The sequence below is a fragment of the Myripristis murdjan genome, chromosome 6, assembly GCF_902150065.1.
Source record: "Myripristis murdjan chromosome 6, fMyrMur1.1, whole genome shotgun sequence".
NCBI lineage: Eukaryota > Metazoa > Chordata > Actinopteri > Holocentriformes > Holocentridae > Myripristis > Myripristis murdjan.
The window spans coordinates 9,362,832-9,383,195 of NC_043985.1; the positions used below are offsets into that span (position 1 = coordinate 9,362,832).

Below are 20,364 nucleotides of genomic sequence, written 5' to 3' on the forward strand. Positions count from 1 at the left end.
TGTGTGGGATGGGGGTCACAAACACCACCCAGTTTCCTGGTTACAAGAAAGCTGAGGCAGTTGCTGTGGCGCTGGCCGACTGCACGGCTCTTCCCCGTCTTGTTGTCGTCACCTTGAGCTCCAGTTTTCGGCACCACCTCCACCCACAGGGGCTCTGGGAGGAAGAGGAAGTCTAATTCTAGACCACTTCCTGTGTGACATTCCTGACTTGGGCCGCCTTCCTGCCAGACTCTCCCAAGCTCAGTATGTACAGATCTATGGCCCGCGCTGTCACACTTATCACACAGGCAAGGCTAAAACACGGCCCTTCAATACACTCAACTAAACAGATAAACAGGAAGCCGGGCATGGAGAGAAATAAAATCCACTTGTCTGTGCAAGGCAATCAATTCAATTTTGACATTATGGGCCCTATCTTGTGCCACCCGCTATCCGCTGCCACGACCCGCTACCCGCAAATTGCGGATTTAGGAACTTCCGCTATCCCTAAACGGTATCTTGTGCCACCCGCTACCTGCTATCCGTTATGCCGACTGCATCATTTGCGCCTGGAGGTGCGTCGTGGGCGTGTTTCATGCGCTATCCCTAAAGTTGCTATCTTGCGCACACACTTTAGGGAAAGCGGATAGCGGGTGGTCCTGACCACCCGCTATCCGCTTTCCCTAAAGTTTGGGCTGTTAGGAGAGCGCGCCCAGGCGGCTTCAATGCGCGCCCCGACGGAGCCTCACCACACACACGGTCGGACTGATACCGGGACGCCGCCGGAATGGACTGAGTATATTACTCATATAGACTGTTTAGAGGAAAGACTGTTTTAATTGGACACTTACCCCAGCACGTTTTATTGTTTTATCATAAGCCAGCAGCTGTGCTATATTTTTATTATTATTTTAATATTTTATTTGCCCAATCTACCTTGTCAATAAATTAGTTTACACATAGTTCCACCTCTGCCTCTTGTGTGTGTGTGGTGTGTGACCCGGGGATTTTACTCAATCAGTACAACCTTGTGACACGTCCACTTGGACGCATAGCTCCATCTCCCGAATTAACTCGCCTATAATATAATATATAATATGTATATAAAGCCACCTTGCTTTAGCCTCAGTAGAAGCCCTGAGAAAATCTACCTCCCTCTCTCCATCGCGGGTTTAGGATTTAGGATTTAGGATAGCGCAGCCTGCCCTTAAAGGCAATGGCACCTGGCACACTGATTGGTTTAACTGGCGTAACGCCCAAAACACGCCTATAGATAATATAGCGGGTAGCGCAGGTGTTTTGCGGATAGCGGGAGGTGCACAAGATAGCAATTTTACGGGGGAACGCCTCTTCCTAAATCCTAAATCCGCAAATAGCGGGTTTAGGGAGTCTGGCGCAAGATAGGGCCCTATGTGTCTATTTAGGCAACATCTCTGCTGGGGGAAAAAAAAAAAAAAAAAAAAAAAAAAAAACACAGGAAACTGGAAAAATGATGCTACTTCTGAATTAAAAATATCAGCTTTACATGAAAACCGCTGCCTGGACCGATCGAGTCCACTTTGTTTTCTCTTATTTATTTATTGGTACCTTCAATTAGGTGCATAGAATCCGAGTTGACAGGAATATTAATAACGAAAAGAGACTTATACATGGAAACAGAACAGATAGAACAAACCACAAACACGTGTCACCGCTGTCCCATAACATTCCCATCCACTGTGTTAAACAGATGGATTCATAACAATGTGCAGTAACACCAACACAAAATGCTTTTAACCCATCAGGTAGAAGACAAATCCAAACGTGAAGGAACAAGGAGGGAGGAATAAAGTTACATCACACCAAAAAGAGATTTCATCCATATTATTCTCTGAGAACGGTTTCCACTCCAACACCATCATGCCTTCGTTACACAAACGGTCACTTGTAGTGTCTGCTCACTTTTCTAGTACATTCTTATTCTACTGACAGGCTCAAACAGCTTCTCGTCCTTCAATATTTATTAGTAGTGCCTCTATATAGATTTATATACCTTTCCAGTTTAAATGATATGAAGTACAATAGCTACATGACTAGACATATATTTTAGAAAATAGCCATAAGCCACTATTCATAGTATAATATTTATAATATTATAATATTTGGCCTCATGGCTATAAACCATGAGAGGAAGCTCCATCTCAGGATTTACTCAAAGTGACTGATTCATTTTGCCCAAAAGAGGCTAAAGCAGCTGATCACCCCAACACAAGTCAAATAAAAAATCAATTCCCTCATATCTGCCGTGAAAAAGAATAAATCTAAAAATGTTCCAGTAGCAATAAGGCAGAGAAAAAAAAAGAAATACCAACAGGTAATGACTCAAATCAGGGAAAAAAAAAAAGCAACAATCTAGCAGGTGTCTCCCAAAGATAAACCAAAGAGAAATCTGCAGAGCTGCTGGAGATGTGCTGGTGATGTGGCTGTGTGACCTCAGAGGGAGGACAGAGCTGGGATGCAGATGCAGAGTCTAATCCCTGGCAGGCAGAGGAGACCCAAAATCACATCTGGATTATGGTTACAGAATGCTCTCCCTCATTTTCGCCCCGCTGCAGGTCTCGGTCTGCTGGCGATCCTCTGGTTTTCTGCTCCAGGTGTGCAGGTCCAGCAGAGCCTGGTTCAGCTTCTCCATCCAGTCCAACCTCTCCTGCTTGGTGTCGGCTGAGAACCAACACCTGAGACACAGAGGAGCATCGCTCAGCATCAAACAGCAGTGAATGGAGCATTAACTTCCTGTACACCAGCTGTTTATAGACGATATTTATAGAACATATTTAATATTTATGAAAATGGAATTTAAAGCTGCATTAATCAATATTCTATGCATTTTTTTTTAACAGTAAAATGACCCCTTGCAGTGTTAAAGTTGTCACTGTGGGTCTTCTTCCCAAACAGTTTACAGCTGGCCTGGTTTGATTTCATTTCCTGCTTTGAGTTTTCTAAATTTCGGTAGAATAGGCTCCTCCTCTGACTTTGGTGACTTTAAATGCACGGACCTACCTTCCTTTTTTGAGATGCAGCAGTTTATAGATTATAATGACTCACTTGGTCAAGGCATCCTGGCTGTTGCTCTGCTGCTGCAGCTGGACGTTGCTGACCAGCTCGAAGGTGAAAGGACGAGCACACGAGTCCCTCTTGACAGGCTTGACGCACTGGCTGGTGGAGCTGGACAGAGAGATGCTGCACTCTGCCGCCTGGAGGGGCAGAAACACAACAAATACGACAATCAGGAAGCCATCGTGGCCTCCCACCACAACAGAGAGACAAGAACCCACAGTGTGTACAATACTGCGGTGACACACCAAAAAGCACTGACTCAGCTATGGAAAATGAAGCCTACGTACTGTTCCACGCTTCTAGAGATAAAGCAGACTCATGATTTCACAGCTGTCTGATGTGAAATCCCATGAATCATCCAAAACCAAGTGTGAATGCCTTCGTGCTCTTTAACGCTAATTTTCTAAAGGGTTGAACCGTCTGGCTTCTGCTCCAGTTGGGCTAAGAACTATCGAACGAAATGGATGTAAAGAAAAAGTTGAATAATACAGTGTGCTGCATTCCTCTAATGTGGCCCATTTGCAAAATTCCCGATATTCCTTGATTTGATCAGATTCTTTATTATTCTGGAGTACAGCACGCTGTGTGGCTTAGTGTTGGGAGTACACTGGCATGTATAAGGGCTGTGGGTGCATCATCCCCATATTCAGAGCAAAGATCACAGAGAAATTCCACGACCAGCAGGAACCCTGTCATTTCAACTCTTGACTTGAACTTTCAGTAGGTAACATTTCAAAGCGGGCAGACTTGTGTCAAAAATCTGAACTCAACCTCTTCACGTAGCGCACACCTGAGACTCAGCGCCGTGTCCAAGCCGCTCGCACCCACATGCATGCTTTTGTGTGGTGCCGATGCAATGAAGGAACTGGCAAGCCGTAATTATGGTAAGCTAAGCAAAGTTATTATAGTTGAGGCCGGCCATGTGGTGCCCAGCGGTGCACAAGACACGACTGAAGTGAGACGGCGGAGCTACCTGGAGCTAACTGGTTGTTTGATTTGTTCCTAACAGATTTTAACAAATGAGAGAGCCCTGGCAGCAGCCCCAGGAACAGATTTTAATCTCAGTGCATTAAGTTTGGTTTGGACCAACCGGTTATTTGTGAAAATGATGAAAAAGTTACCTACACAAGCTTTAGTTTAATGTGAATCATCAGTGAATTTACAGTCACACTGGACACACAAAACATCTACGTGCAGGCCTGATGTCACATTTTATTTCAAACCTGTTCCACAAAAAATACTCTGTGTGAAACTTAAATAATTGACGGTACTTTAAAACTAAGCTCGAGCGAGCGAAGCATGTCTCATCTGTCAAAAAGCTGATGTTTCTGAGACATGAGGAAAGGAGTCAGGAATGTAAAACCTGAGGAAGGAGGGTGAAGGAGTGACGATCCGTCGGTGTCCTACCTTGGACTCCCTGTCGTTGGGGTGGTTCCACCAGAACATGCGATATCCTTCCAGGACAAAATATCGGCGATGCCACACCCCGAATCCACTGATGACCTCAAACATGGTCTGGGGGACAGAATGGATGAGAGATGAGGATGAAGACATTTTTTGGTTGTGTATGTGTGGACACATCTTTCTATGGACAGCCTTAGGGGCTTTGTGGTTTCTCATTTGATTTGATGGCAACAGGAAATGGAAAGGGGAGGACGTGGGACGTAAGATGTCCATTTTTGTCAGAGTAGGAAGAGAGAGGAGTGAAAAGCTCCTGACCAGGAAGCCTTGGTGCTGCACGTTGGAGTGGCTCTCGCTGTCCAGGCGCAGGTAGATGTTGCCCTCTAGAGGAGACAGGAAGGGCACCTACAGCCAGCAGGGAGGGAGAGGAGCCACACACTCATAAACTGATATAATATGCAGCAAAATTAATGAGAGGATTTTCATTCTAAGATGCTATTTAACAACTTTGGTTGTTTGCTAATTCAAAACAGATGATTACAGCATCTGGTCTTATGGTTGTTAGTAACATTAAAAGACTCAGATGATTCTGGGTTAATCTGTTGGCAATCTCTAGAATATTTTAAGAGTGTTATTTTTTTCAAAGAGTGTGTATGCTGCTGTGCACTGACACTCTTCAGGTTGAGCTAATGGCTCACTAACGCAGAGGCCTTTTCTCACAGCAGCCAGTCGGGCTTTGCTCAGACTGCAGGCGGATCAGATGTTTGTTTCTCACACCAGATCTTTCAGACTGTCCACCCTGTTATCCACAAGTGACCAGAGCTGATGTCGTCATGGTGTGCCGCGTTGCGAGTGACGTAAAAGACACTTTGAAATCTGATTTGGGCAGCCAGAGCGGCCGGTTTGAGATGCATCTAGAGAAATCTGATCAGAATCACATTTCAAACCACCTCCAAATGTGGTTTGGATCAGATTTTTTTTTTTTTTTTTTTTTTTTTTATTAAATCACATTTCATGTAGTTTTTGGCTGTCCAGACCTTCTAAAATCAATCTGGATATGCCAAAAAAACAAAAACAAAAAAACACAGATTTGGGCAGGCAGTCTAAACAAGGCCTTTGGCGTGACGAAGCAGAATGAACACAGGTGTGACTAATATCATTAATGAAGGTTCTGGTCCATTAAGTTTATTAGAGTCTCTCCACTGAACCTGCATGAACAGCAGCAGCACTCTGGCTCTATTATATCTAAATGAAAAAAAAAAAAAAAAAAACCCTTCATTAATGTTATTTGAGTTACACTTGTTCATATCAACATGACCGCTGTGAAAAAGGTCCATTGGCTCCATACTCATGACTTTGGAGGTCAAATGACGTCAATGGCATCACTTGAACCTAAAAACACTGTGATTTCATATCTACTGTAATAAGAGTTTGGAGCCAAAACTATGAAAATAACTGAAGTTGACTCTAGAACATGCACATCCAGAGCATCATTACAGAGATTTCTTCCTCATTTCTGATTTATAAAACGGGCGAACTAATGAGGGGAGGACACTGGGTACGAGCAGATGCTATCCAAGCCAAGAGTCAGAGGTTAGTTCGTCCACAGGAGCAGACGGAAACGGTGAAAGGTGAACGGCTGACACGTGAAAAAGTGAAACCTTTTCCTGAAATTCATCTCCTAGGAGCCTCCTGATTTTGCCTTCAAGTTTCATCTGAGTAGAGAAAGTGAGACAGGGAGAGAGAGAGAGAGAGAGACAGGGAGGGACAGACATGTTACATCACCAGTGACCTCACCCCTGCGTGGAGACAGAAAACATGGTGAGAAAGAGCAAAGGGAACGTGTGGTCACATCTGCAGCTCTCTGGCTGGACTACACTCAGGGTCATAAGCCATAAACACAGAAAGAGGAGCCCAACCTGGTGAATGTACATGTGCACAAAACAAAACAGACAAAAAACAGATAAAGGCACCAAGGAAAAGCTGCTCTAAGCAACAATTAGCAGGGCTGCAGACTGCATGTATAGCTGCATTAATGTGAGTAAGGCCACACACGGATACAACTCAGTGTTATTCCTATAATTCAAATGCGGACGCTAAAACAGAGTGAGCAGCCCTCTCCCAGTAAGGCCACAGAGTCTGAGTACCTTATCCAGAGGGAACTTCTTCTGTCCCAGTGAGGCCAGTGTCAGCTTATGGGAGCCCACCAGACAGAAGTTACTGGAGCGACGGGGGTTCAGGGTGGGCATGGCAGCAGCTGGAGGAGGAACAGAGGGGAAATTCATCACAACAGCAGTGTTTTGATGCAATATCTCATCCTAGAGAAAAAAAAATACTCCTGTGATGTACCTCTTTGTTTTTTTTTTTTTTTACCCATTTAACCAACAAACAGCAATCCTTGGAAAACTCTTCCCACTTTTTTATGGAAATTTTGATGTTGAAAGGCCAGATTGTTTACTTCCACCCAGCTGAAGGAAACAATTTCACACTCAAATTCACAAAACACATTCCCATTCTGACCAAGTGACAAAATCAACTTACATGTCATCCGGTTGTTTGATTTCTGCTGAAAAACAAAAGGTTATAAATAATTTATCAAATGCAGGATTCATCCAAACATGCTCTGTGTTATTTCTGTGAGCATGACGGTAAACAGCCACTCACTGTGATGGTATTCAGAAGCTTCCTTGGCGTTACCTAAAGACATAAAGACAAGCTAAGTGAATTAGGCCGTTCATACATACACACCTGCTCATTATTTGTGAGAAAGTGACTGATTTACCCTCGACTTGGTGGCGGTGCGGTCCACGCTGCAGCTGCTCACTGACGTGTGTGACTGATGAGCAGAAAACAGCGGCACAATAAAAACCCATGAATTACCTCAAATCCAGCACTGTGTATTAAACTGCTTATCCAGAGCTGAATCAAAGTGATAAAATATCATGTTCTACACAAAAAACATAACATGCTCCCTCTCACCAGGCTGTAGACTTCAATATCAATCTCAAAGTTAGAGCGAATATCCGTCCTGAAATATTAAGAATATAAGAAAAACAACATATCACTTTACTGTGTGTATAACCATCCATTTGGTAAATGAATGCCTGCAACTAACAGAATTTCAACTGTCACATGAAAATACTGTATTTCAGGGGAGTTAAGATTTTAGGAATTTTTGCTAGCCTGCTGTATTCAACTCTAGTGCCGGTGGAAAATTAAACTGAGAACAAGAAAAGATGAATAAAAGCAAACATGTAATTTTTCATCTCAGATAGTGGGGCGAGAGAGGCGCTGCTTACAGAGTGATGGACGTGGGAAAGGAGATGGTGTCTCCGTTCTGGGCGTCGGCAGCTGTGGCCAGCGGGGTGGCGACGATGTTGCAGGGCCCGTAGCGGAACAGCACAAAGAAGTAGTGACTCGGCCGACCTTTGGGGTTAAAAACCAGAAATATTCTCACCTCCAGCCTCCTCCAAGACAAAAAAACCAAAACAAAACATGGAGCTTGAAGCCAAAAGTAGATTCAAAGTAACAGAGCAAAGGGCCGGCACTCACAAACACAGTATGATGTGGATTAGTGTCTGTACATGAACACAGTCTATGCATGTCTCTATTTTTGAGTGCTAGACCTTTTCTCTAGTACTTTAGTGTGAAAAAATAAAAACCACACTTCCGCAGATGGACATCCTCACTACAGTCAACACGTGCTAGTCCACGGCAGCTCTTCATGAGGATAAAGAACCTTTAATATATGGCTGATTCATATTTAGACAATAAAAAACTCAACATGACCCAAAAGGCACCTTCACTGAGGTATTTTGCTGGTGTGCTATCTGTCAGCAAACTCCTCCCCTTAAAATTCCTCTGCTTGATCACACCCAGTGTTTTACTTCCAAGCTTTAGCGAGTGGACTTAAAAAGAAATGCATCCATGATGTTTGCTGATATTTAATGAATGCCTTTCCTAAAGCATCATGTATCGCTATCAAACATCAGCTGTTGTCTAATGGGTGATCTAATATTTTGTGTTAACTTGAAATAAGGCCCAGTGTCCCTCTGGATTTTTAATATCCGCTGTTTTCGCATGTGTTGATTGATCGGGAAGTAATGAAACAGATTCACTATGCTCATAAGATATGTAATCTGGAACACAGCAGCATGTACAACATTATCCTTTTGATTAGAGCATCTGAGCTTTTGGAAAATACTACCCCAGAGCAAGGAACTTTTCTGGGGTATAAAACTATCCAGGGAACTGAATTTAGACCTCGGTCCCTGCGGTCAAAACACAGACGGTTCTCCAAAAGGCTCCCAGTCCCTGAGGAAAGCTCCCGCGGTTCCTACAAGAAGAAGATGTGCGGAGCTACTACATTGACGCTAATAATGCCGTACCTGTCCGGTTGCGTGAGGAGCAGACAAACTCCACCTTGAGAGGCAACTGGACGTGGCTGATGCTCACAGTCCCTCTGCATGGCTGCTGGGAAATTAATTCTCCTGTCGCCTCGTCCGACTCCAGACTCCTGTCATCCCTCAGCCTGGCCACCTCAGCCAGCAGGGCCGAGCGCTTCTCGCCTGGGACAGAGAGACCAAGGCAGAGGATGAAAAGGCTTGCTTTAAATCTGTAACACACGAAGATACACGAAAAGACCAGAGTCTGCAGAAGGAGAAGTCCCATGGTTTACATACAGGAGACCAACAGCAGCTTCTCGGCCTCCGCCTCCTCCAGCGAGCCCTGTCCGTGCTCCTCATCAGTGCAGCAGCTCAGAGCCTGCAGGGTCTGGTTGATCACCGTCTGCAGCTTCCCTGCCTCCTCATTTAGAGCCTGGACAGCCACACAACAACACACACGACAAGGAAGACAGAAGACAGGGGCTGCGCTTAATTTTGACAAAATGGGAAGTCTATCTGCTACATATATACCTAAAGAAAGCTGGTATCTCAGAAGAGCTATTCATGATGCTGCTACAAACCGCAATTTTGTCTTTGATGTTGACAGACAGCTGAGGGCAGTTCTTCTCCACGGCCCGTCTCTGAATCCCAGGAGTGACGCTCTGAATGGTGGGCGGCTTATTTTGTCTTTGCGTGCGATAAGCATCGATACTGTCAATCAAACGCAGACCAACATCAGATCATCACCCAGTGAGGGCATAAATCAAGTGCATAGTCAAATAAACTCAACAGTATGAACATGCAAAGAGCAGGAACAGGAGTCACCGGTAAATGTAAGAAAACAGAAAAGCCCTTATGTAGGTAATGGTTCATCTCTACTAATAGAAAAAGGTCTTTACTGCTTTCCTCAATGATTTGTCCTCCAACCAGGTTTCCCACACTCTCTTGTGCTTTGAGTTTAACAAATGACTTTTCACTGACACTTAGACTTTTCAGGTCTGGATCGGTGAAATTCCAGTCCTAGAAATGGGCATATTTAGGAGTAATTCATAGCATTCATCAAAATCTAAATGTAATCACTCAAAATTGGTTGTCTAGTTTCGTATCGTAGCAGGATCCTTTAGGTTTAAAACCGTGCTCTTGATTCTCGTGACGTCCCTAGTAGGTATGCAAATGAGAATCAAAGCAGCCGCCGCCGTTTGCACAGCTTTTGTTTACCTGTACAGAGGAGCAGACTCAGGAGGGAGGGTGGTGGTGGTCTCCTCTGGAGTTAGGAAAGGAGATGAAGAATTTGACTGCTGGCTGCCTGTCAGTCGCTGTGGGCACGAGGGTGGAACATTTAGACAAAACACATGAGCATACATGAGGTCTACTCAGACTTCTCTAAAAAGTGTTAATAAAGGAACAGCATAAATCCTGGGCACCAATGTTGAAAATGGTGAGAAGATATTTGCTGTTTGGGGTGTATCTTACCAGAGGCGTGACCACAGCCTCCACAGACTTGCTGAGAGGAGACAGGATCCCACTGGGAGGGAAAGTCAGATCATCTGAGCTGGTTTCAAGCGTCTTGCTCTCAGTGCACCCTTCCTCCTCTTCCTCACTTCTCTCCTTCTCGGACTCTGTGTGCATCTTGTCCTTGTCTCCAGAGCAAGTGCCAATACCACTGTCATGGTCCTCATCGTCCTCGCGGTCCTCCTCCATCCGTCCGGCGTACTCCAGCACCTCCCCAAACATCTGGTCGATCATATCAGCGGTGTTGGTCTCCTCGTGTGAGCTCAGCTCGGCCTCTGCACAGAGCAACATGCATAAAGTCACTCTCTGAAGTTCATAAGGACACTGAGTGCAGCAACCACGGCTGCTTGGTCCCCAGAACACCAAGTATTCAAAATCAAGGAGAGCGTGAACACATGAGCAGCAGTGTTTCATGTTTATGTCCAGTTTTCTTCATCACCTCACCATCACCTGCTGAGCCTGTGCCCAGATGTTGTAAACCATGACTAAACACCCATGTTTCTACTGTCTCCCAAACTATATCAGAGATGTGCGGCCTTTCATGTAAACCAGGGTGTGCTGTTTACCCTTACTCATGTCTCTCCAGGCAGTATTAAGTGTGCTTCACCCACATGGTGCCCTAAAGCAGTCACGGTGCCTTTGGTCTTCGTCTTACCTGACAAACTAGTCTCTCCTCTAGACTCGAGGGAGGTATTTGTCTCAGATGGGGTTGGGTCAGTGATTAGCTCAGGCTCCAGGATGAAGGTGACTTTCCTGAGGCTTCCTCTGCTCTCGACTTTGTGAACCTCTTGCGTTTGGTTTTCATGTTCCGGCCTATCTGTGTTGCCCTGCGGTCCCTGCACTGCGTCTGCCTCCACTTCTGTAGCAGCATGGCGATCTTCTACATCTACACTCTCTCTAGGGAGGTCAAAATCCCCAGTCTCTGTTTCTGGAGAATCCCAGCCCCGTCGCTCCTTGGTGCATCCGTCTTCGGCTACGTCAGGCTCTCTGTCTTCGCGTTTCTCCTGAGGATACCTCCACAACCTCAACTCCTCGTCTGTAGAAGGCTCTATCGCTTCCTCGCCGTATGAGGAACATTCAGCCTCTTCTTCAATGGAGAAGGACTCTGATCCTCTCTCCTCAAATACTATGGAAACTAGTAAACGAGGACTGGTTAAAGCACTAATAATTATGGGGAGGCACTTTGTACAATGTTGCACTATTTTACGAAAGGTGCTCTGAACCTGCCTAGGTAAAGCAGCTGCCAAGTTCTGAGGTTTGTAGGCTTATCATGACACCTGAATAGTTTCATAAAACACAAACACAACCAAACCATGCCGACAAAACCATTGCATGAAAACTCACCTAAGAACTTTTACATGTATTATTAGAAAAATTCTGATTTCTCGCATCCCTCGTGGAAACTTAACAAGCTTGGTTCCTTACCAGCGGGGTCCTTGGAGACGCTCTCGGGTGGACTGGACGCCGGCTCCTCTCTCTGACCGCATGGAGCTCCTGGCTGCTGCGGCTCCGTTTGCAGCTGCCCCTCATTTGAACTCTGTAGCTCTAAAGGTGTGGCAGGAGCTGTGGAGTCACAAGATGCCTTTTCACCTGTATAAAACACAGCAGATTTTTGTGTCCATCGATTTCAACATATCAAGAGCTATAAAATTGTTTGCAAACACTGTAGGATTTTAGAATAAGAGGTTTTCTACTAGTGTGGCTTTGTCTTTTTCATTGAGGGACACAGTTAAAGAAAATGCACACAACATAATGGAGCAATTTAAGAAAGGCTCTATAAAAATTTATTTCTATTCTGCAATTACTTTATTGCACAATCTGTCTGGGAAACTGGACCTTAATATCATACACTGGTACACTGGTTTCACTGAATTAAGGCAATTAAAATTCTCCTAATGCAAATGAAACAAAAAACTAAATTATTTCTTTCCAGAGGCCTGCTGACTTTTTTCAGAGGAGACTCACTTGTCATATTCGTCTCTTGCGTCTCTGCACCAGATGCTGCATTCTCAGTGAGGTTGCCATGTCTGATTTCATCACCACCGTCTACCTGCTGGAGACAACATCATCAGTGCCAGGACTAAAGCACAGACTGGAAACAGCTCGACCTGTTGGAAAGTAGAAAATCTACAATGTTCAAAAACCGGAAGCAAACAAAAATTCTACACACAGAAAAGCAGATCCTGTGAGAGAGGACGATGTGGGGTAGAGCAGAATAACAGAAGTGAATGTTCACAGATATCCTCACCAGGCATAATGACATTATTTTACGAAAAAGCTTAACACAAAACATGTGTTTGTGGAGTTTCTTTCAATGAAGTGACCTGTTGCTTATTATTAATGGATTTGTGCTAACTGCTCTGCTAATCCACAAGACTGCATTTCTGCATCTCTTCACTTCTATAACAAACATCCCAAATAAGACCTTTCACACATAAAAAAACCCACAAGAACACTGATTATGCCAATATGTAAAAAGTCCCGGTACCCATTTTTGAGAAAATTAAACAGCTCTTCTCGTATCATTTTCTTATCTGAAATGGAAAGTAGATCTGGTTGGTTGAGATTAGAGGAAACTTCTGCGTAGTAACTTTGTGCCAGGAAGAAATGATCTGACGGTACTTTCCCAAATTATTGTGGTCAGATGGGAAAAAGCGTCACCAGGACTTGTTTTTTATGTTGGTATAATCTGCTTTGACCATATTTGTTTATATACTATAAGTGTTATTTTGTTTAGCCATGCTATGGAGGTGAATAGAGAAACAGAAATATAATATTGTGGATTAGCATGAGAACTAATGAGATTTCACCAGCGTGTGGACTCATAACACTCCAAAGTTCAATTTTGTGTTAAAAAATTCGCACAACTGAAGAAGTGAACCGAAGTGAACAGAAAAGCTTTTTCCTATAAAAAGAGAAAAAACAAACATATAAATGGGACATTTTGCCAACAGAAATAATATCAAAGTGCTTTGATATTATCTTTGTTACAATGATTTACTGATTCATCCCATTCATTTCCCACTGTCTTAATGAAACCCGTGTGCCACAACACCAAGTAAGCAGAGTGCAGAGCTGGTGGGAGGACACTCACATCCCAGGGCTGTAACGGAGGCCAACGGACTCGCCTCCTGGATCTCGGAGAAATCCAGGAGGAAGGCGAAGAGCCAAGAGACGTCCTTCCCTGCTAACAGTCACAAAGTCCGGCGTATGAATCTTTGGCAGCTGCTTATAAAAAAAATCTCATTTTTCATGCAGGTTGTGCCGGCTACCGAGTGGTTTCCAGCTCTCCACACATTTGGAGAAGCATTTCGATCTTCTCATGACCCACAGTTTCACAATCACAAGTCAAGGTCACCTACAGGTCAAAATTCACATTCTGGGCAGAATCTCCAAAATCAATCATTACAGAAAAATCCAGCTGCTGGTTCGATGTATTATGATGGTGAGTGGGCTTGTGCAGCACGGCACAGGCAGCTGTCTCTGACTGCCCTTGTTTTCATGTTTTACTGCTCACAAAGCACATCTGACAAAAATTAATTAGGGCTGGATGTTCACTTTGATGGCAGACTATTAGTGAGGGACTATTTATCTCGTGCAAGTGCTAAGTCACAACCAGAGGCTCACTCATATATAAAAACACTGATGCTATAGTTAAAGAAAGCTCAATAGTGGCAGCTGTGTCTGAGGAAGAAGCTTTTTCACTGAATCTGTGTTGACTTCTGCTTCATGTGTTAGTTTTATCCTCTGTCTAACAAAAACAATAAGTGTCAAATCCATAGTCAACACTGCAAAAACTCAAAATCTTACCAAGAATATTTGTCTTATTTCAAGTCAAAATGTCTCATTTTTAGTCAAAATATCTCATTACACTTAAAATAAGACGCGATCACCTCAGAAGTAACTCGAAACAAGTGAAAATTTGCTTGTTTCATTGGCAAAATTTGCCAGTGGAACAAGTTAAAATTCACTTGAAACAAGTGAAAATTGTCTAAAAACAAGTTTTCTTAGGTGATCATGTCTTATTTTAAGTGTAATGAGATATTTTGACTAGAAATAAGACATTTTGACTAGAAATAAGACAAATATTCTTGGTAAGATTTTGAGTTTTTGCAGTGAAAACCTGTAAAGCTCACCCCTAAGATCCATATCATCCCTATCTTTCTTAAATAATTCAAAGTTAAACAAAATTATAAATGACTGGCAAATCCACATTTGAATGTGTGACAAGCAGAACTGGTAGAATGACAAAACCCACCTCAGTCAGTGACGGGTCAGAGGTGCTGCGTTTGAGCCAGGGGTTCTCACGGATTGGATGGGAGTACAGCAGCTGCAGCTCCTGCTCTCGCTCCTGATTGGTGGAGACATACAAGACACCTGATGGAAACTCAGCAGGAATCTCGAGAATTGAATGACTTCAACATCTGAGTATGAAAAGCATGCGTCTGAAAAAACACAACAGGTTACACAGCAGGTCTGGAAATAAAAAAAAAAAAAAAGATTTGTAGCTGCACAGCCGAGGCCGCTTTTTATACATTAAATGATCTGCTTGTGAACGTCAAACATGGCAACATTTTCACAGCAGACATCCATATATCATTGAAGGGCTTGGGAGCTGGATGTGCATCAGTCCTGATATTGCACCTGTATATAAAGCCACAGACTCACTCCCTGCTGGGCTGATTAACCGACCTGGCGAATGCGGGAGGCCTGCTTTGAGCTGGGCGTCACACTCCCCTGCAGTTTCTGCTGGATGTCACACACTAGATTGGAGGAGGAGCGAGGGCATGAGCTGCTGGGCTCCACGGGGAACGGCTGTGAGATGGGCAGGTTAAATCGTGCGACTCGCTGACTGAACTCGTCCTCACCTGGAGGAAAAACACAGACAGACAGACAGCTGTGTATCAGGTATCAGCCTCCTGTCACCCTAAAACACATTCTTGGTTTATCAGAGAACATCACCCATCACTAAAACATGATTTCAAGACTCTGACAACAAATTAAACAACTTCCCCTCGAGGGATCAGACATTCATATTATTATTATTATTAGCGCTATAAACAGAATTTTCATACCTTCATTCATGTTTAAACTTTGTTCAATCCACCAAAAGTCTGGGTAGATTCTGTTTTGACTAACTTAGGAACTTTGCAATAATCAGATCATTTTTTCTTTTACTTTTTTCTTTGCCTTGTTGTGATTCCCAACATTACAGATGCTTTCATTTGCAGTTTTGAAGCTAGATCCCCTAAGGCAGGGCCCTCTTAGTCATTTGGAAGTCTAGGCTGAAGGAAAAAATGGCATCTGCAGCTTCGGTGTCAGAGCACCAAGGCTCTGGATCTTCAAACGACCTGCTTATTACAAGCTCTAATACGATTTGTTTCAGCCGACTACCTGTAGAAGCCTTCATTGTAAGAAGTGAAAATCTAAAAGTGTATTACAGAGGTGTGTGTGTGTGTGTGTGTGTGTGTGTGCTCGTTCCCCTCCATCCTTACTGAGGAGATGCTCTCTGAAGGCTCTGTCCTGAGTGATGACTGCTGGGCTGTCCGCTCCAGGATCTGACAGGCACCTCTGGGCCACAGCAGCTCCTCCTGAAATAACAAATGCCTGCTGTTATCACCCGGCGGACGTAGCTGCACAGACGTACCTGTGTTTGTCTAAAATGTCAAACAAATGAAACCTTTAAAACTTCTGAAACCTGGGGAAACATTGGCTTTCTGCAGCCAGTTATCAGTCCAGTGGTTTATGAATCCCTGGCACGGCCCTTCAATTGTGAACTTTGTAAACAAGTTTTTTTTTTTTTTTTTTTTTTTATAAAGTATTAACACACAACATTTTAAAATAAAAGTGTTTTGCTGTGCTCAGTGTCTCCAACACTGATTCATACAACCCACAGAGACTCAGCTTCCACCCAGTTCATGACAGCTTCACACTTGGTTTTATATACACACTTTCATCAGAAACAAAGTGTGGTGCACAGGAAGTGATGGCCTTACATTTACGTTTGCACTAAACACAGAAGGGACTGGGCAGTTCAGATGAGCGGCGACAGCCACTGTTACTGAACAGACAGAGCCCCGTCTGCTCAAACTCAAACTTCATTATTATTATTATTATTTACACCAAACTGAAATCACTACCGTAAATCATTAGTGCGTAGTGACTAGTCAAGTCAACAGTAAGTCAGTTTTCTGTCTCTCTCTCTCTCACTCACACACACACACACACACACACACACACACACACACACACACACACACACAAAATACATACGTAGATACACTTTCTTTAATTTTTAAATCACTGCTGAGTGGGACTAGCCTCATAAGACAGAAGAAACTATCCAGCTGCAAAACATGGCCATATGCAAGTATGACACTAAATATCTAAAGTTGGACAAAACGTGTGTTGTGTGCATTAAAGTTAAAATGCCTTTTAGAAATGACACATCACAGCCTATGTAGACAGGAGTTTTTTTTTTTTTTTTTTTTTTTTTTTTAATTAGACTGCAGACACTCAGGGAGCGTCACATGCTGACTTGGGACCCTGAAGCTCGACCTGTTGGAACTGCTGATATCGGACCGTAATGCAGTGTTTAAGTCCCTGACTCTATAATGTGAGCCTCATGATCAGACCTTTCACACAGAGCCTGGACCTGCGTCAGATGTCAAGTCCTGCTCACCCTCTTGTCTCTGTGTGAGCTGCTGGACTCTGGAGCGGACCGACGGGATGGCCGGCGTGTCCGGCTTCACCTCGAGCTCAGCCGAGCGCCCGGAGCAGGACGGCTTGGGACTGCAGTTCTCCTGCCCGTCAGTCTCCAGGCGCCGCCGCTTTTGGCCTTCATTGGTCTCTGGGATGGAAGATGCAAAGACACACAGAGGAAGGCGTGAATCACAACTGTAATAACTGCCAGGGGCCACGCATGGCACTGCTCATACAGGAGCCAGAAAACACACACACACACACACACACACACACACACACACAGCAGACTCACCTGCAGGTGTGAGGATGTTGTCCTCAGAGTCTGACAGAGGAACTCTCTGCCTCTTCAAGGGAGCGACATGTTGCTCAGGCTCCATACTGAGCAGCAACACAGAGAGACAGGACAGGTGAGAATACACACAGAGCAAAAGAGCAGGTGGACAGGTGAGAATACACACACACACAGCAACAGCAAAACAACACACACAGCTGGACCTGCAGCCCCAGAAAGCCAAGGATAAATAAACTTTACTATTACTTTACTGTTTTCCACAGAATAACTTCACATGAGGTGGGAGAGAACCCTCAACAGCAGACCCACTTCAGTTCACCACATCAGCCTGATAAAGCGGCTGACAGCTCACAGTCTCAGGCTGGTTCACCTGCAGCGGCTCCGTCCCACAACCACACGGCAAACAAATAACATCATGTTCAAACCTGCCCTCTGAGAGCCGGGGCAGACACACCACACACTGAGACTGACTTTCAGTAAAATTAATTAGCAAGCATAGCTCTTCTTTAGGATAATTAGATCATTAAAGGATCGTTAATGACGAGTGAGTTTGTTATTTTTAGCCAAACTGCCGTCGAGCTAACGCTAGCTACAGTTAGCTGGGTTAGCTGCAGGCTAACTGAACGTCAATGCTCACGTCTGGTCGGTGGAGAAATCTGCGTGAATCCACCGCAGGAAGAAAAAAAAAACCTGTGAAAATAAAGCAGACGGTGCAGATTGTGGAGCAGCTCACAGCTAACAGCTAACAGCAGAGACTCTCCGCTTCCTGTTGTTGCTGCTCGCCTTCAAACTTTGAATTTCCGCGGGTCTTCTGACGTAAGAGGTGACGCACGTCCGGTAAGCGCCACTGGCTCTCCTCCTCCTCCTTCTTCTCATTATGTGTTTATAAATTATTACATACAACTTAATTGTAACAGCATATGAACAATTATAGGTATACTATTATGTAAAGTCATTTTATAAAATTGTTACATGTAATAATAAAGGTTATTTTTTTATTACCCATTTAAGCCCCCCAGTCTATGCCTGTCATTTTCTACTCAAAATAAAAAAAATCTAAATGTTACTCATATAGTTTTCTTCAATTACATGATGGTAGAACACTTAGACAAAGGTCTTAAGAAAAAAAAAAAAAAAACTTTGCAAGTGCCCCCCCAACCACCACCACCACCACCACACACACACACACACACACACTCTCTCTCTCTCTCTCTCTCTCTCTCTCTCTCTCTCTCTCTCTCTCTCCCCAGGACCTTTCCCCAGTCCCCCCAATCTCCTCCTCTGCTATATGTTAGCACTTTTCATATAATAATCAGGTACCAAATGAATAATCAAAAATGAAATGTCTGTACTGTTTTGACATGAACTACAATTCATAATGTTTATGTTTTATATGATGTTTATCTATTTCACATGCACTTTATCATTTCTAACTTTATAAGTGCTTTTTAAACTTGTTATGGACTTTTAAAAAATGTTAATGACCCTTTATGAAATTCTTGTAATTGGTTTACATTGGCTGCAATCGGTGCTTTGATGTATCCAACTTGTTCCCACATTTTTTGTAGGTTTTGGATTGACAAAGAGTTATTTAATATTTTAAACCTTTGAATTGATATTTCATTCATTTTCATTTTATTTTTTTATTTCATGATTTGAATTGACCATTGTTCAACATGTAGCTTAGAGGAACCAGGATTCGAACCGGCAACCCTATGATCATTTTGTGACCCCATCACTACCTGCCTGGGCCAATAATTCATATCCATGTACAGTTTTAGATCAATTGCTCAAGCCAAACTGAGGAGATACAATGGCAGATTATGCCATTGATTTACTGGTTTAGACCTTGATACAAGGTAACTATAGTTGCCAGTCATTAAACTGCTATTTTCTTCAAAGCAGATTACAAAATGGAAAAAATGCATACATAATATGATTGTTAGTGACTCAACTGACATAATTATATGCATGAAACCTTTGAAAAAATTGGGCATAAATGGGTTAAATGTATATGCATTTGTTTATTATGTATTATTATATATGTATTTATTTCTTATTATGTAATTCCCTTTTGTAATGTAATGTAACCCTGGGCTGAGCTCATGTTGGCCTCATTTCACACTTTTACATAGAAGCAGTCAGCGCTGTGTGTGAGTGTAATGTGGTCACATGTCGGTGTGTTTGGACAATAACACTCTCTGTTAACATGCATTCACACTGCAGGCCTTAACCCCGGTGGCTTTTTGCAAATATCCCCCCAAAATCAGGGCTAGCTGCTGCAGAGTGGGGTTCAGTCGGCCCTGGGCTAACAGAGGGGATGCATCCCACATGAGAAGCATCAGAGTCAGAAAGAATGTATTGATCTCCAGGAGGAAACTGAGTAAAAAAAAAAAGCTGAAAAGACAAACATCTCTCCTGTGGGGGTGAGAGTCAGAGATTAGCATCAGTCTCAGGTGCTCTGAACCGACGCCTTGGTCTGAGTAGGGGCTTTGCTGTGCTGGAGATTTGTGCAATTTGCATCAAAACATATAAACCACACAGTCACAATCACACACAATGATCATGAGGAAATTTGTAGGGCAGCAAATGCATGCATGGAAATGATCTAAGTAGGTCGCAGTTGAAAACAGCTATGATAAGATCTTGTGAACATCACGGCATCTCCACGGCTCAGAAATAGTTTGCCTTGTGCCGCACATTTGCATGAAGAGGAAGCAAATCTTAGAGCACCACTAATACAGCCTGTGTGTGTGTGTGTGTGTGTGTGTGTGTGTGTGTGTGTATTTTCACAGCTTCTAGTGTCAGAGAACCTGCGCTGCATCACATCTTTAAACTTGGGCTGAGATGCATTGGCCCATCCCATCCATCATATTTAGGCCTGCTGTGTAATAACTAGACCAAGTGAATGATTAAGAAACTACATCCCACCTGCACTGCTCATGATGCTGATGTGGAGTAAAATTAAAGTTGCATCAAGCAGTTTCTGACATT

At 43.5% G+C, this 20,364-nt stretch overlaps 1 protein-coding gene across 7 annotated transcripts; it reads right to left on the reverse strand.

The window, feature by feature from the left end:
* Positions 1 to 1,827: 1,827 nt before the first annotated feature.
* Positions 1,828 to 18,162, reverse strand: anln2 (anillin, actin binding protein 2). Of its 7 annotated transcripts, none has more exons than XM_030054205.1 (25): positions 18,008 to 18,162; positions 17,371 to 17,456; positions 17,056 to 17,223; positions 15,869 to 15,964; positions 15,066 to 15,241; positions 14,632 to 14,724; positions 13,468 to 13,557; positions 12,339 to 12,423; positions 11,799 to 11,963; positions 11,029 to 11,508; positions 10,335 to 10,648; positions 10,080 to 10,177; positions 9,443 to 9,572; positions 9,159 to 9,294; positions 8,865 to 9,044; positions 7,776 to 7,902; positions 7,456 to 7,504; positions 7,259 to 7,312; positions 7,141 to 7,173; positions 7,018 to 7,042; positions 6,624 to 6,733; positions 4,795 to 4,881; positions 4,483 to 4,590; positions 3,064 to 3,212; positions 1,828 to 2,693 (listed from the first exon to the last, which is right to left on the reverse strand). In XM_030054205.1, exons 2-25 carry the CDS (start codon positions 17,453 to 17,455, stop codon positions 2,537 to 2,539), a joined length of 3,195 nt encoding a protein of 1,064 aa, XP_029910065.1. In that variant the 5' UTR covers position 17,456; positions 18,008 to 18,162; the 3' UTR covers positions 1,828 to 2,536. The 7 variants fall into 7 exon arrangements, with proteins under 7 accessions (XP_029910065.1, XP_029910061.1, XP_029910062.1 ...); XM_030054201.1 differs by having other exon boundaries at positions 12,339 to 12,426; XM_030054202.1 differs by having other exon boundaries at positions 13,468 to 13,560.
* Positions 18,163 to 20,364: the final 2,202 nt, after the last annotated feature.

Bases quoted from the DNA above. Each gene is read 5' to 3' on its own strand.
- anln2 (XM_030054200.1), bottom strand. From the start codon at position 17,455: ATGGAGCCTGAGCAACATGTCGCTCCCTTGAAGAGGCAGAGAGTTCCT. The intron at 13,561-14,631 runs GTGGGTTTTGTC...TGTGACTGTTAG, and splicing joins CTGACCCGTCACTGACTGAG to CAGGGAAGGACGTCTCTTGG. The intron at 9,295-9,442 runs GTTTGTAGCAGC...GTGGCTGTCCAG, and splicing joins ACATCAAAGACAAAATTGCG to GCTCTAAATGAGGAGGCAGG.